Here is a 15,989-nt window from a genome sequence, read left to right as displayed (position 1 = left end):
TCCTGCGGCGGTAAAGTGAGAATAATCATGTGGGACCCACACGGTCATGGGTCTTGAAACCTGGATTTGCTGAACCTGTTGCCTTCTTTCAAGAAAGGTGAGTGACAGGTACTGAGCCAATTATCAGAACAGATGGATGCAAAACACACACACACACAAAACAAACAAACAAAAAAACAAAACAAATGGATGCAGCTCATGAAGAGCCAGAAACATGTTACCTGCCCTCCGTGGACGCAGGTAAGCATGGGATGTGCCTGAACCAAACAGAGCAGCCAGCGCAGTCACATTTCAGCATCACATGAGATTTATTCTACTTGCCCAAAACCAGTTTAACCACACGCGTTATATATTGTAATTCCTTACTGACTCTGAGAATATCCGCTAAATCAAAATAGTCACATTCTCCAACTGTCCTGTATTCAAGGCAGTTAGTTACATTCAACAAAATTAATCTCATTAATTAAAAGCTATGACCGCGTTCCCATTCTAAGTTCGTCAAGGAAAAACACTATACTCTCAGGCGTTTGCTATCAGATACAATTCAACTTACTTTAAATAAAGTAAAAACCACTACTTGTCAGTAGGGTGTCATGGAAAACATTTTAAAATAGAAGTTTAGATTCTATACCCGATCCCTCTTTAATTCATTTTGTGACCTTATGTAAGTGACTCACCTATTTCTTCTCTGGTTTCCCATTGTGTAATGGGTAAACAGTACCTTCCCTGGGGTAAAATTGTATTTTTAAATGGCTTTGAAAATACTTGGAAAAATATTAAAATAATGAGTATATATATATATATATGTTGTTTCTACTTTTTTCATATTAATAGAGTATCTTTTGAGTCACTGTTGTGTAAAAATGATATCCTGGTAATGCAGGAGAAAAGGTAAAGAGCATATATGCCCGCTAGAAATAATATTAGCAATATATTTATGATGGATCTATTATTAAAAGAACTTCAAGGATATAGTCAAATATATTTATAAATGTGAAATATTAAATATTTAACAGTGTTGGATGAGTGGATAGAAAGATGGATGGATTGGTAGGTAAATGTATGGATGAATAGAAAGGTGAAGGATGGATGGATGGATGAGTGGACAGTTGGATGGAATGGATGGATTATGGATGGATGGATGGATGGATGGATGGACAAGTGAGTGGATGGTTGGTTGGATGGGTGGATGGGTAACAGGTGACAGATGTCAGGTGAGCAAAACCAAAAAGGGCCACTTGGACCAGTTAGGATGGTAAAAAAGAGTCTGGGAACTGGGGGCCTGTGGGAGTGATCTATGTGATGGCAGATCTGCATTCATGCTTGGTTTGAATATCCCCGTGTCTGGGCATCCCCCTCACCCTGCCTCCCTCTCCAACAGCTCCCCTCAGCCTCCTGGAGGGCACTGCTTATCTGGGACCTATACAGATGACGGGTCTCCTGGGTCAGTCAGAGGCTGTGTTTTCACCTCTGGGACTCATCCAAGCTCTGGACGTGGGACAGAGCAGGCTTCCATCAATGCTCGATGAATTAAGAACTGAGTTGGAATCACAGCTACCTGCATGGAGAAGGAGGAGGTCACCAGGGTCAGTGTGTATGCAGGAAAGGAGAGGTTCGTGCAGGAATACTCCCAGAGCGTGGGTAGTGAAGGGGTCCCATCACCCCAAGGACAGGACTTCTATGCTTCCTGGACAGAGAGAGACTGGGCCCAAACAAAAGGGCTCCCAGGAGGCACAGAGGAATAGGAACCACGGTGGCTGAGGCCCGGTCTCCAGTGAATGAAGCTCTAGCTTCCCACCAGCATACAGGTGTGTCTGGCTCGGACACCTGAGCCAGGTGACCACACCCTGGGGGCCTTGGCCTTTGTACTATCTGTAGAGAACAGACCGAGACACGGGGCTTGCAGGGCAGCAGGGCTGAGCCGAGTGCCACCCTGGCGGGGATGGTGTGGTGTTTGCCAAAGAACAGATTGTTGCAGGAACTTGAGAACCAGTTGCAGATGTTTTTCACTTTGGAAATGGAAGCCACTGGAGAAGATGAAAAAGATGAGAGGCCAATTTTGCCCCCCCCCCCCCCGGTGTTTTCATTTTCAGGAGGGAGGACACTCAGGGTGACCTTGGCACCAACATACCAGATTTCCTCAGAAAGTTAGCAGGACATGCATTGACATCATCGTTGGGGTTCATGTTGCAAGTATTAAGTAAAATTCACTAAATTCCTCCTTGGAACTCTGTCCAGGGCGGTGACTGGCCTTCAGTGCTGGCCCTCTCCTAGTCTTTTCCATCTGAACTGTGACAGTTCTAAGAACCCAGGGAATGGGTACCTAAGCTATCAGGTGTCCCCGGAGCCAAGGGGGCTGAGACAAAGCAAAGGCATGGCCCCCCGGTGTCTGCAGAACCAGCTCCTGGAGCTTCTCTAATGACGAGAAGTCACGGGGAAAAGGACATCGCCTTGAGGACAAGTGTGCTGATCTGGCCTCTGCTGTGTGACTCGGAGGATTCACTTGAGCTCTCTGGGCCCCATTTCCTCATTTAAGGATGGGACTTATATCGACCACACTTTGCTGGGTTGTTTCGAAGCTCTGTTATCTCAAGAAAATAAAGAGCTGAATGTGGGGAAGGCAGCCTTGACTAGGGGAAGACCCTGAGACGGAGGCCTGTCTACAGGACAGTGTCCCCTCCTGGACAATAGGATGCAACAGGTCGGTAAATAGGAAGGCCTCCATGACTCAGACCTCATGGGCCCCAAACCAGAGACCAGAAGGCACCACGCTCAGGAGTCTTATTTATTGTTAGTGTTAAGGTGAACGGGAACTTACTGCCAGTCCCCCACCTGTCTGGGGCCCTCAGGCTGGCAGAGAACCCTGAGCAGTGGGAACAGCACCTGCCTCCCCAGGGGCTTCAGGGTCCCAGGAGGGGCCTCACTTCTGACCCAGGAGCTGCTGCCCGCACTGCTGGGTGCCTGTGCCCCACCGAGAGAATTGTGGGTTTCTTAGATCATTGCTAACATGCAACTTCTCCGGGTCTCCAGTGAAAGGAAGAGCCCGGGAGCCTCGTTCTAAATGCCTGCCAGTCAGGCGCACGCTGGTCTAGGGAGGGCCAGCCGGTCGCGTCCAGTCTAAGGCACTGTGGCTCAGCAGCTAGGACAACGGACGCCAGACCTGAATCCCAGCTCTGGCCCTTCCTAGCTGCGTTCCAGGGCACCCCTTCACCTCCCCGCCCCAGGTCCTCATCTGAAGAAGTGGTAGTAACACAACCCCACACGGTTGTGGGGAACCTGGATGAGTTAACCCGTGCACAGTGGATGAGTTAACTCATATGCAGCAGATGAGTTAACTCATGCTCAGTGGGTGAGTTAACCCGTGCACAGTAGATGAGTTAAGCTGTGCACAGTGGATGAGTCACCTCATCGTCCCTAACGACTGATGGTCCATTTCCCCTCCTGCGACTGCTCCTGTGGCTTCCCACTGACGGACGTCAAACCTGACAGCCCCCACCTACCCTCTCCCAAAGCCACCAGGACACACTGTCAGGTCTCCACCAGTGGCGAGGGTAGGACGCGCGCGCGCGCGCCGGAGGCATCTTATTCCTCACCCACCTTCGTGCCAGCTGCGACCTCCTACTCAGAGAACACCTGGTAGCTGAAGTCATCCGGGCGGGCTCTGAAGTCGTATTTGCCCGTCATTCTCTGGTACTGCACGATGACAAGCGCAGCTGCCCCTGCCACCGAGGCAAAGACGGCCACCGCGATGAGGACGAGGTAGCCGGCCACCAGGCCTGCCTGGGCACCTGGATGCTCACCTGCAGGGAATGAGACGGGCACAGGTGGGAGGCCCGCCCGAACCAGGAGGGACGCGTCTCCTGTGACCCCAGCACTCCGACCTTGCCGGTGCGGGTGGAGCAAAGGGCTTAGGACGGAAGGGGACCAAGCTGTCCACCGGTGTCCACTGCCTTGTGACATTATTATCTGTATCTGATGGGCCTGGAGTACATGTGGGTTCCCAAAGGTGACCGAGCGGGTGTCCCGACCCCGAGAGAGCAGTGCATCAGCCTGCCCCACGTTCTAGATTATCACTAGCCAGGGGGTCAGGCCGTGTGGGAGCAGCAGGGGCCGCCGGGGCCTCGGCTGGGCTCTGCACGTGGCCACGAGGCCTTCCCCAGACCCAGAGGCCCAGTGACCATCCAGGAAAGCACAGACCCAAACAAGCTGGAAATTGGGACCCGAACACCCAGACGCCCACGTTCATAGTATCCCAACAGCCCAAGTGTTCACCAAAGGATGCTCAGATGGGCAAGTTGTGTTCCGTCCACACAGTGGAATGTCGTCGGGCCGCGAAAAGGAGCAGAGTCCTGCTGCGTGCTACAGCACGGAGGAACCTCCAGAACATCCGGCCCAGTGAGAGCGCCCGGTCTCAAAGGACCACACGCAGTTTGACCCTGCTTGTAGAACTATCCAGAACGGGCAAAACCAGAGGCAGAAAGCACACTGGTGTCAGGTTCTGAGGGAAGGGGGCCGGGAGGGACCCCCAACTGGTTCAGAGCCACCTTTGGGGGCGATGAAAACATTTCGTAACCGGGGAGAGGTGGTGGTTGTACGTCGTGGTGAGTGTGTGAAGGTCCCCTTGGGTTGTTGATTGGTTCCCTGTTTGGTGTGTGAATTTCCCCTGGTTTCACGGCAGGAGAAAACCGAAGGGCCAGAGAAGGAAGCAGACCCTCCCCGCCCCAGGAGAGAGACCCACCCCCCTGTAAGGAAGTCGGGGTGCCCTGAAGCACAGTGCGAGTGGCTGTGAGCCCTGATGGGGCGTCTGCAGCAGGTGCCAGAGCCACCCCAGCATCACGCTCACCTCCATCCATCCTCCTACATCGTGGGGTGTCCACCCGGGTGACGGGGAGCAGTACCTGCTCCAAGTAGACCCTGCGCCAGGTCTCCCAGGGCATGGCACAGGTGTGCACAGTCGGCAAAGTGGTCCGACAACAGCACTAGGAACACCACCACCACCATCCCTCCCCTCGGCTGCCTGGAACACTGGTCATCCCCTCCTCCAGAGGGAGGAAGGCCCTGGGGACAGTTGCTCGAGCAGCTAACCCTCCCAAGTCATCCAGACTCTGGGCAGCCTGCTTCCCGCCAACATTGGCATTGCTGGTCCCTAGACCCAGCCTCTGGGGAGTGGGGGTGCAATAATGGGCCGCTGCCCTCCTCCCGGGGCTCAGGTGCAGGCCATCTTGCTAGGACAAGCAGGGTGGACCACCCCGGGGACATAGGGTCCACAGTGGAGCCCAGTGCCAGCCCCATACTGCCAGCTCTGGGGACAAATGAGCTGGTTTCGTTGCTGCCTTCCCCGCTGTGTTTCTGTTACCTGCTGCCAAATGCTCCTAACTGACTCCCTGACCCAGAGCGGCTCCAGGTGGGGTCCACAAGCCCTCACTGTCCACTGGTTTCTGTGGCCCAGGATGGTTACCAGTCCACGTGAGATAGCTAGGAATGGGGAGAATGGGGAGTGAGTGCGTCCTGCAGCATGACCTTCACCATCGGGGAGCGGGGAGGTGACCACCCGTCCAGGTGAGACCAGTCATGTGGTGTGAGCTCCATGAGGGTCACACGGTTGGACCACCTGCCTGTCTTTTAATTAAAAAAACAAAAACTGGTCCTCCACCCGCATAGCTCAAGCAGCCCACACCCGTGTGCAGGACGGTCACCATGGTCACTAGGCGTAGCTCACACAATCAGTCATTTTGCAAAGACACTGAGCTGTCAGAGCTTTGGTAAAGGAGACACACGCCCTGTGACGGATGTGACAGAGAATCTTCTAGCACAGGTACGACCCCCGGGAAACAGCCCCTTCCAAAGGTCTGCGTTCCAGCTCAGCCAATTGGGGACCCCCATCTCCTCACTTCGGAGTGGCCTCAATGACGGCTCCAGACCCTTCCTGCTGAGACGTGTGAGCCTCTGGCAGACATCACCTAAACGTTCCCTTCCTCTCGGTACGAAGAAACTCTAGTGAGTGAGAAGTCACGAGTCATCTAGCGAAGCAAATGGCCATGGAAGAGTTCCAAAAATTAAATCAGAAAATTGTGAAGCTGATATAAGATATGTTGGCGGCACACATTCAGGGACGATGCCCAAATGGATTCTCCCTTAATATTGCACGACGTGCGGGACGCCCGGGGGGCTCAGCGGTTAAGCATCTGCCTTCAGCTCAGATCGTGATCCTGGAGTCCTGGAATCGAGTCCCACATCAGACTCCCTGCATGGGGCCTGCTTCTCCCTCTGCCTGTGTCTCTGCCCCTCTCTGTGTCTCTCATGAAGAGATAAACGAAATCTTTAAAAAAAAATTATATATATATATATATATTCCACGACGTGCAACATGTGGTGCTCTGTGTGTCCTCCATAGAGATGTGTTGGGGTCCCAGCCCCTAGTACCACAGCATGTGATGTTATTTGGAGCCAGGGTCACTGCAGATGTAATAGAGTCGGTGCAGGTTCAGATGCGGTCATGCTCAGGAGAAGCCCCTGATCCAGTATGGCCCACGCCCTTAGAAGAAGACGGCCGGGGATCCCTGGGTGGCGCAGCGGTTTGGCGCCTGCCTTTGGCCCAGGGCGCGATCCTGGAGACCCGGGATCGAATCCCACATCGGGCTCCCGGTGCTTGGAGCCTGCTTCTCCCTCTGCCTGTGTCTCTGCCTCTCTCTCTCTCTCTCTCTCCGTGTGACTATCATGAATAAATAAATTTAAAAAGAAAAAAAAAAAAAAGAAGACGGCCGTTTGAAGACACAGAGGACAGGGACAACGCCATGTGAGGACAGAGGCAGAGATCTGGTGATGAGATCCCACAAGGCAAGGGGAGCCAGAGCAGCAAATGCCAGAAGCTGGGAGAGCCTGGAATGATTCTCCTTCACTGCCCTGGTGGGAATCAGCCCGGCTGACACGTTGCTCTTGAATTTCTGGCCTCCTGAATGGTGAGAGAATATTTTCTCCTGTTTTAAGCACCTCCTCAGTCTGTGCAGTTAGTTTCCTGGAGCAACAGCCCCAGAAAACTAACACAGGTGGTGTGAGGGCTGGAGCGCGGGAGGGGAATGTGGAGAAGGAAGCCCCAGGAAAGGAAGGCAAGGGGTCTAGAGAAGCCAGGAACTGCTCTGAGAGGCCTCACCTGTGCAGCTACCAGCCTGTGAGCTTGGCCACATTCCCTGAAATCTCCAAATACTCTCATTCTTCCCAACAGTGGAAGTGATGGTGATTGCAGAGCCAGAGCATGGGCGCGCATTGAGGGGACAGACTATGGGTGCACGTTGCGGGGGCAGAGCATAGACACACATGGGAGGCAGGGTGTGGGTGAACATGGGAACAGAGTGTGGGTGCAGGGTGGGAGGGGGGCAATCCTGAAGGGATGTGTCTGACAGTCTATCTCACCCCTGCACTCTCCAGCAATATTTCTGTTCACGTACACAATCAAAACTTCAAGTTTCCCCCAACTGGGAGATGCCATGTTTCTAAATGCTTTTTCTGCATATCCGTGTGGCACAGTCATGGAGCAAAGAAAAGCTAAGAAAACCCTGAGAAAGAATGATGAACAAAATGAATAATTATAATCCTTGGTTTTGAACCCGACAATTTATACCCTTATTACACTTGGTGTTGTCTGGAATGGTTGTTAGTGTGTGTTCTAGTGATTTCAAATGATGACAACTAACTCTTATTCAGTAATTTCTATGGACAAGGCACTGTATGAACTAGAAGTTATTATTGTTCCCATTTTGTAGATGAAGGAAATGAGACACAGTGTAGTCACCCATGTTGCAGAGATAAAGGAGAGTGCTGGACACTTAGTAGAGATGTAAGTCTACCATGTAGACAGATGAAATAATGAATGAGTGGGTGGGTGAATGGAGAGATGGATGGAAGCTGAGTGGATTGATTGATGGATGGATGGATGGATGGATGGATGGATAGATGGATGGATGAAGGAATGCTGCATCAGTGGATGGATGGATGAAGGTATGATGGATGAGTGATGGATGGATAGATAGATGAATGGATGGGTGGATGGATGGGTGGATGGATGGTTAGATGGATAGAGGAATAATGGATGGGTTGGTGGAAAGGTAAGTGGATAGATGGATGGATAGATGAATGGATGGATGGATAGATGGATGGATGGATAAAGGAATGCTGGATGGGTGAATGGATGGGTGGATAGATAGATAAATGATTGGATGGGTGGATGGAGGAATGATGGATGAGTGAATGGATGGATGGATAGATGAATGGATGGGTGGATAGAGGAATGATGCATGGGTGGGTGGAAGGGTAGGTGGATAGATGAATGGATGGATGGATAGAGGAATGATGGATGAGTTGGTGGAAGGGTAACTGGATAGATGGATGGATAAATGAATGGATGGATGGATAGATGGATGGATGGATAAAGGAATGCTGGATGGGTGAATGGATGGGTGGATAGATAGATAAATGATTGGATGGGTGGATGGAGGAATGATGGATGGGTGAATGGAAGGGTAGGTGGATATATAGATGGATAGATGAATGGATGGATGGATGGATGGATGGATGGATGGATAGATGGATAAAGGAATGATGGATGGGTTGGTGGAAGGGTAAGTGGGTGGATGGATGGATAGATGGATGGGTGAATAGATGGATGGATAGACAGATGAATGGATGGGTGGATGGAGGAATGATGCATGGGTGGATGGAAGTGTGTGGATGAATAGATAAATAAGTGAATGGATGGGTGCATGGGTGGATGGATAGAGGAATGATGGAAGGACAGATTGAATCCAGAAGACTCAGCATTTTCCCAAGACCATGCAACTAGAAGCATGAGAGTCTATATTCAAATTCAGGCCCCCACTTAAAGCCTAGTGCTTTTTCCACTCTAGTAGTTTTGACATTACCTGGAATATCCATAAATAAATATAAGTTCTATTTCTATAAATGAAAATGCGTATTAGGGCCCCTGGTCAGCCAGTTCTCCTAAGCAGTCTGAGAAAGTGAAAAAAAGTAGGAGAAGTGGGTGGGTCCTGCAACTGCCTGATGACCAGTGCAGACACCGGAGCCTGGAGCCCAGCTGGGGTGCACCCCCCAAACCTGGAACATTTTAAACTTCACAAGCACATTGGATGAGAACCAGCAGTTGAGAATCACAGGGCAGGAGGCCCTCCCTCCTCCTCCTGCTCCCTCAGCTTCCTTCCCAAGCCCTGATCAGCACTCAGACCCTGGCTCACACCCCACAACCAAAACCCCAAAGTTCTTGTGCAGGAAGATACAGAGAGGCCAAGAGGGCCCTCAAAGTTGGGGGAAAAAAAACAACAAAAAAGGAAAACTAACTAGGATTACGTTTAGCTACAGAAGGAGAAAAAGCCAAAATAGCAGTGACCAAGAAACGTGGAAGTTTCTTTCTTTCTGGCACAAAACTCAGAGGTCAGAGGCCAAGCCTGGCCTGGCACACTCGCTCCGCGGTGTCCTTGGGAATGGGACTCCCTCCAGCTCCTGTCCTCAAGGCCCGCAGGGTCCACCAGGCAGCTGGCCGCACCCTCCAACCCCACCTGCCAGGCAACTGGAAGAGACATGATCAAGAAGAGAGGGACGCATGATGGGCACCCCTTCGGGAGCTGTCACTCGACCTCCCATTTGCATCTCATTGGCCAGAACTTACTCCTATGGCCACACGTAGCTGCCAGGTCGGCTGGAAATCACAGTTTTTATTCCCAAGAGCCACGTGCCAGCAAAACACTGGGGATTCTACAACTATGAAGGGTAAGAGAACAGCTATTGGGGGACAGCTAGCGATTTCTGTCTTTTTTAAAATTTATTTATTTTAGAGAGAGAGGGAGAGAGAGCATGAGTGCACGCGAGGGTGGGGAGGGGCAGAGGGAACCTCCAGCAGACTCTCCGCACAGTGCGGAGCCCGACGTGGGGCTCGATCTCCTGACCCCGAGATCATGACCCGAGCCGAGACCACGAGTCAGATGCTCAACCCATGAGCCACCCAGGCGCCCCGAGGTTTCTGTCTTAATACCCAAATCACACAATTTCCCCCAACCAATTTAAAAACAACAACAACAATAATAAAATCGATCTCAAAAGGAATAAAATGTTTTTCTGGAGAAGTGACTGCGGCCTTTGAAATCACATGGAATGTAATCAGCTGGTGGAATATTATACCATGGAGGAAGCCATGCCTTTTTTCTTTTTTTTTTTTTTTTTTTTTTGTATCTTCTAGTTTAGCCAAGCCCAGAATAAACAGCATTCTCGTGTGTGCACACACGAACACACGCATGCACACATGTGTGCCTACACGGACTCCGACCTGGCGTAGCCTGAGTTCCTCCCTCCCAGCAACCAACCCATGTGGTATATTTATTCCAGGTCAGGAAACTTGACTGGTTTCGGTGACACAGCCCAACATCCTGCTTTATCTAACTAAGCGTGTGCTGACTTCCCGAAGCCCCAGGCTTCTCTTCTGCAGCGTGGGGACGGCAGGGCTCCTACCCCCAGGCCTGCCGGGTAGGGTGGGGGGCAGCCCCACTCTGCACCAGAAGGATTTAACTGCAGGCTGGAATCAGGGGTCTCCACGCTCGCCAGCTGCTGCGTCCCCTGTGGCGAGGCTGCAGGATCGTCCCGGGTCCCCCAGTTCCCGGTAGCAGCACCCTGGTTCACGCACTGGGGAGACGGAACCAGCGGCATCTGTTCCTTAGCTGACTAATCCAAGTCACCAACTCACCTTCAGACCGAATGAGGGGTCCCCAGGACGTCTGGTGTGTCGCAGATGCTTCACCGCTCCTCGGGGACCGGATGCCATCGCAATTCTGTTGTTTTCGGAATGAAAGAAACATTCAGATGAGTTGGACGGAAACTAATCAGAGCCGGGAAGTGGGGTCACTGTCGCCGTGAGACTCTGATCCGTACGTTGCAAACCGGCTGGAGGCAGCCAGTCGCAGGTGGATGAGCTGAGACGGGAGCGGGACGAGGGAATGACCACCTGGGCCTCGGGGCTTTGCCAGGGTGACAGGAGGGAGGGGGAGAAGGGGTTCGAGAGAGGACCTGCTGAGCCGTCTCCAAGCCCTGGCCCCTCGGCCCCTGGGCCCCTCTGTTGGCTCTGAGTCGCCTTGGCGGTTCTCTACGGCCGGCGGCAGCGGCCACTCATTCCTTTCCATGCCTCCGCCTTGCGGAAAGGCTTGGGGACGAGGTGGGAACTGCTCGCTATGTACCTGCCACCAGCTGCATTATTCCCCCTAAGAGATGTTGACACCCTAGCCCCTCAGGGCCTGTGGATGGGACCTTATCTACAGACAGGGTCTTTGCGGATGAAGGTAAGGGGAGGTCACTCAGGTGCATCCTACATGACTGTGTCCTTATGAAAAGGGGACGTTGGACACAGATAGGCACAGGGGAGAGCAGTGAAGACACCGAGAGAAGCCGTGTCTACAGGCCAAGGACAGAGCCTGGATGCGTCTCTCGCACAGCCCCAGGGGGAGCTCAGGGGAGCCCTGAGCGTGGACATCCAGCCTTCAGCCCCTCAGAGGATGCGTGCCTGCTCTCTCGGGTGCCCTGTGGTCCTTACAGCCACAGGACACCAAAACAACACCGGCCCTAAGAGAACCTGGAGAGGAATCTGTAAAGCCATATTATAAAGAATCCGGGAATTGGCAGCTCCTTGCCGAGGTGGTTGGGGCTACAAATACTCTGTATTTCTGAGGGGCTTTTGGAACAGGTGCAGGCGCATGTGCACCCTTAGCTTCCAGTCATCGGGCAGGGGGGTGGAGGGGAGGCTGTGCTCCTCTCAATCCTTTTTTTTTTTCCCCTGGAAGATCTACTGTGTGAGAAAAAGTGCCATCAACAAAATGAGTTCATCTCCTATGCACGTTCTTGGGGGTGCCGGGGGCGGGTCACCCAGGGAGCCCACAGGTCTGTGAGCAGCGCAGAGGAGCGACAAACACGCAGGAGCTGGGCCCGAGGCCAGCAGAGCTCTGTACACCGTCCTCGGCGCAGACAGCGCGTGACAGCTCCCGCACCTGTCTGGTATGAAGAACAGCTTTCAAACCTAGGACTGCAAAGCATATCTCACATTCAAAGGTCTCAGGAAATGAGAATGTAAAATTATTCAAGATCCCAACACGAAGGATGAACATGGGGGGGGGGAACCCCGTCTTATTAAATATCACAGTGGTGGGATTCAGGAGCGTTCCATCAATGTTGCTAAAAATAACACGAAATTCAAGTAATGTTTTTACACCTGAATATGCATTAAAGCACCTGGAGGAGCACCGCAGTGTCGCGGCCAGGGATGGGATGCGATGAGACGGCCAGCAGACGGCGCGGCCTCCAGAAGGACGCAGCTTAGCCATCCGACCACAAGGATCGCCCACCCCGTGGGCTGCCACCGTCCACACCTCACGTTGCCCCTTTTTGGGGGCTCAGTGTGTGGGGCCCCGTGTCTCCTCCAGGAGTCGGGCCCCCAGAGCCGCCCAAGCCCTGGGCTTCAGACAACGGAGCAACCCTCCTCAGAGCAATAAGGTGCGCGAGTCCAGACACACGTTCAGAAAAGCGAAACACCTACTATTTTGCACGTGGTTCCGGGGGAGTCCATGCAAATGCGAAGTCTGCAGTGCAGATAGACGATGGAGTTGTTGATGAAAGAGAAGATTTTCAGCTTGAACTGGGCCTTGCTGGAATCCCCGTTCTCGATCACGTTCGTGTGCGTGTTGGGGATGGGGCAGCTGGGAAGGAAGGGACGGTGACTCATTAGTCGGGAGCCCGACGTGCACACACCACGTCCACCTGCTGCCGTGGGACGCTAGGCCCGCCAGCTCTCCCATTCCTCAGAGACTCGGGCGTTTCTGCAAACCCAAGCCCGTAGATCCGTAGCGTCTGGGAACCCAGAGGCCCCGCCGAGCGGGCTACCCGCGAGCCCTACCTGTTGTTGATGAAGCCGAACGTGACCGGGTCCCTGGCGTTGCTGGACGGCGTCGCCCAGCACTCGGTCAGCACCACCTTGAGGTTGCTCTTCTGTTTATAGAGCCCCACTTCAATCTTGACGTCGTCACTGGCAGACACGCTATAATTTCGAGGTATTGGGGAGTCCCCGATAAATAACTGCATTTCGGTGACAAAATTGCCAGCGCCGTGGAGGTCCTCGATGATGGTGTAGACCCTGCAAGAGTGAGTGGTTTCGGGGGCTGCGCTTCTGTGACCCACCCCCTGCCCGTTCCTCCCCGAGAAGCAACTCCAAAGAAGTATAGAAGTAAAGGAAGACCACTCGAAGGAGAAGAGGCAAAGAAAGTCCACCTATTCTGAGCTGGCTGGAGTGGTGTGTTAGCGCCACCACTGGGGTTTGGAGGGGACTCAGGGACAGGCGGGGGCGGGGGTCAGCTTCACAGTGGGACTGGGCGGCCCCAGGCAGCCCCGATGGAGGCCTCGTCATGGGGAAGCCAAGGCATCCTCTGTGGTTGGCTAGGGGTGCATATCTGGCTTTCTTTGGTTGCTCCTATTTTGGAAGGGAAGACAAAAATTAGGGGAGCCGGCAGTTACCAACCAAGCCCTGGCCACTGTGCACCTCACAAAAGGGTCCTCGAGTGGTCGAACCCTCAAGAAATCCAATGTGAAGGCACGAGAGAGGAGAGTGAGCTGGGGAGGGATGGGCAGAGACGGCTCCACTCACCCCCACTCTGGGGTGTAGCCCGACGACGTCAAGAGGTCATTTTGGAAGGCACAGTGGATGGGGCTCAGGATCTTCAGGTGGTGGATGATGCCCTCGGGGGACAGGTCATTCCTCAGCGTGGTCCTCACCACGGTATTTGTCACATTCTGGACACAAACAGGGCGTCAGCGTGCTCCCGGGCCCCTGGACACACGTGCGGACCGTGCTTCTGGGTGCCCGGGGTGGGCTCTTCTCTAAAGCTTGTCCCCCAAATACCAAAACCCTGATGAGCTTTTCCTAACATGAAATGCCAAAGAGAGCGTGAAGTCCTGACCCCTGGTTTATGTAGCCTGTGTTGTCTGCCCATTTTCCTCATTGGAAGAGATCATCGGCTGACACCCCCCAGATAATAGATCAATTCCTCCCCAAATCATCCCCCAGAACGTTTTTGAAAACGAGAGATGACTGGGAAATGAACTAGGGGTGGTGGAAGGGGAGGAAGGCGGGGGTGGGGTGACTGGTGACGGGCATGAGGGGGGCACTTGACAGGATGAGCACTGGGGGTTATTCTGTATGTTGGCAAATTGAACCCCAATAAAAAATAAATTTATTATAAAAAAAAAATGAGAGAACGAGAGCACAAGACCCTCCTACAAAGAAATCGAGCTAAAATCAATTGATTGAAGTCTACACTAGACCACCAGCATTCTCTCCAGGCGCCATCGTCTTGGGGGGCAAAGCAGGAGCCCAGGGACCCAGAGGACAACCTCCAGAGAGCGGAGGTCATCGTGACCTTCACCTGAGCCCCCAGGGAACAATGCTGAGCCTGCCCCTGTCATGGAGTGAAGCCCCCTAGACCCAGGGGCAGAGCAGGCTGGTTTGGACCTACAGAAACCATGTTAGAGTCAACCGGGATTGAGGACTGGCTGCTTGCGGTGTGAACGTTTAGCAGAAGGAGAGGCTCTCCAGACAGCTGTGCAGGATGATGCTCCTTCCGAAGCGCACGAAGGTTCTGGAATTTCTCCAGAGCCCACCACGGGGACGGAGAGCCCGAGGTGGGCAGTTGCACGATGTGCTTCAGTGGCGAGCATATAGGAGGAGACGGATATTTCTGTGAAAATCTCCATCGTCATACTGGAGCCGAACCAAGTCTTCTGTTTGACAAGATGCCTGAAGTTTCATTCGTTTGCGGTGCTCGTGGCTTGGAGTCTGATCATCATGGGGGTGGGCTTCCCAAGACCAGCGCCCCTTTACGGACACCTGCTACGCTGTCACCAGAACAGGGCACAGCGCCAGCCAAGGACGCCTGCAGATTGTTGGTGGACGCCTAGTGACGAGCGTGGCAACTCTTCGGCCGAAGTCACGGCCTAACCGGCTTAGGAGTCGACTCGAGGCAGGGGAAACTGTGAGAGGTGGACGACCCAGACCACCGACGAGGAGGAAGCCGGGGCCTGGCTGAAAAGTAAGCCGATGGGGACCCATCGGGAGCGTCCACGGAAACTCAACCACCGAAGCAGGACGTGATGGGCAGCAGGGTGGCGCCCACGACGGCGGCACAGCGGAGGGCCTGGTCGCGGTGAGCCTGCCAGGCAGCGATGGCTGAAACTAGACATCTGGAGACCAGCAGCCCTGATGGCACCCCCGAGTCTGATAGAGACGCGGAAGCCAACCAGGTTCTGGCACGAATGGGTCACAGGTGGTGCAACGCTTGCAGGAGCGTGACGGGGAGCGGCTGCTTTTGGACGGTTCTGGACCGAAGAGTCGCCGCGGGGAAGACGTTTTGAATGCTCCTCTGCCTCTCCAGCTCCCACACCTACTCCTTACTGGCCACTCGCTTATGAGAAATTACGACAAGTGTATTTTCTCCCGGTGCGCCCGTGAAACAGACCCGGTAAGCACGGGTGAGTTGACTACATCAGAGAGTCATTAGCTTATATCGGAAGCTACTGGATTTGACCGGGGCGGGCGGGGGGGGGGGTCTCTAGGTTTTTATATACATAGTGAAATTCGGATTTTGGAAAACCCGGTTAATTCTTGGAATTCGTTTGCCTTACTAGAGACTGGTGATGCTTTAGTTTCTGGGAACACACCTGCCCAGGTTCCTCACCGAATTATCCGAAAATGGAAGCCCTGAAACACTTCTGAACGTGCACCTGTCTCTGCGTCTGCTTGTATCGGCATCTCCCTACATTGCAATACTTATCTACGTGATGTTTGGGGGTCCGGTGGCTTCTTCCAGCTGAGGAGCAGAGGTTCCCGTACACGTAGGGTCATAACAGACAGGGCGTCAAGTCTCTGATGCCCCCCCCTCCGTCCAGAGCACATGCTC

At 53.3% G+C, this 15,989-nt stretch overlaps 1 protein-coding gene across 1 annotated transcript in view; it reads right to left on the bottom strand.

The window, feature by feature from the left end:
* Positions 1-326: 326 nt before the first annotated feature.
* UMODL1 (uromodulin like 1) overlaps positions 327-15,989 on the bottom strand; it is a 61,074-nt gene continuing 45,411 nt past the window's right edge. Inside the window, exons 17-22 of the mRNA XM_049104703.1 lie at positions 13,682-13,827; positions 12,938-13,174; positions 12,581-12,740; positions 10,745-10,829; positions 3,598-3,800; positions 327-1,558 (exon numbers count right to left, since the gene is read on the bottom strand). Coding sequence (XP_048960660.1) covers positions 3,619-3,800; positions 10,745-10,829; positions 12,581-12,740; positions 12,938-13,174; positions 13,682-13,827 — 810 coding nt within the window. The 3' untranslated portion in view covers positions 327-1,558; positions 3,598-3,618. The remainder of the gene's footprint in view (positions 1,559-3,597; positions 3,801-10,744; positions 10,830-12,580; positions 12,741-12,937; positions 13,175-13,681; positions 13,828-15,989) is intronic.

The sequence above is a fragment of the Canis lupus genome, chromosome 31, assembly GCF_003254725.2.
Source record: "Canis lupus dingo isolate Sandy chromosome 31, ASM325472v2, whole genome shotgun sequence".
NCBI lineage: Eukaryota > Metazoa > Chordata > Mammalia > Carnivora > Canidae > Canis > Canis lupus.
Note: the sequence above shows the minus strand (reverse complement) of the source record. Positions and strands in the feature narration are given on the sequence as shown.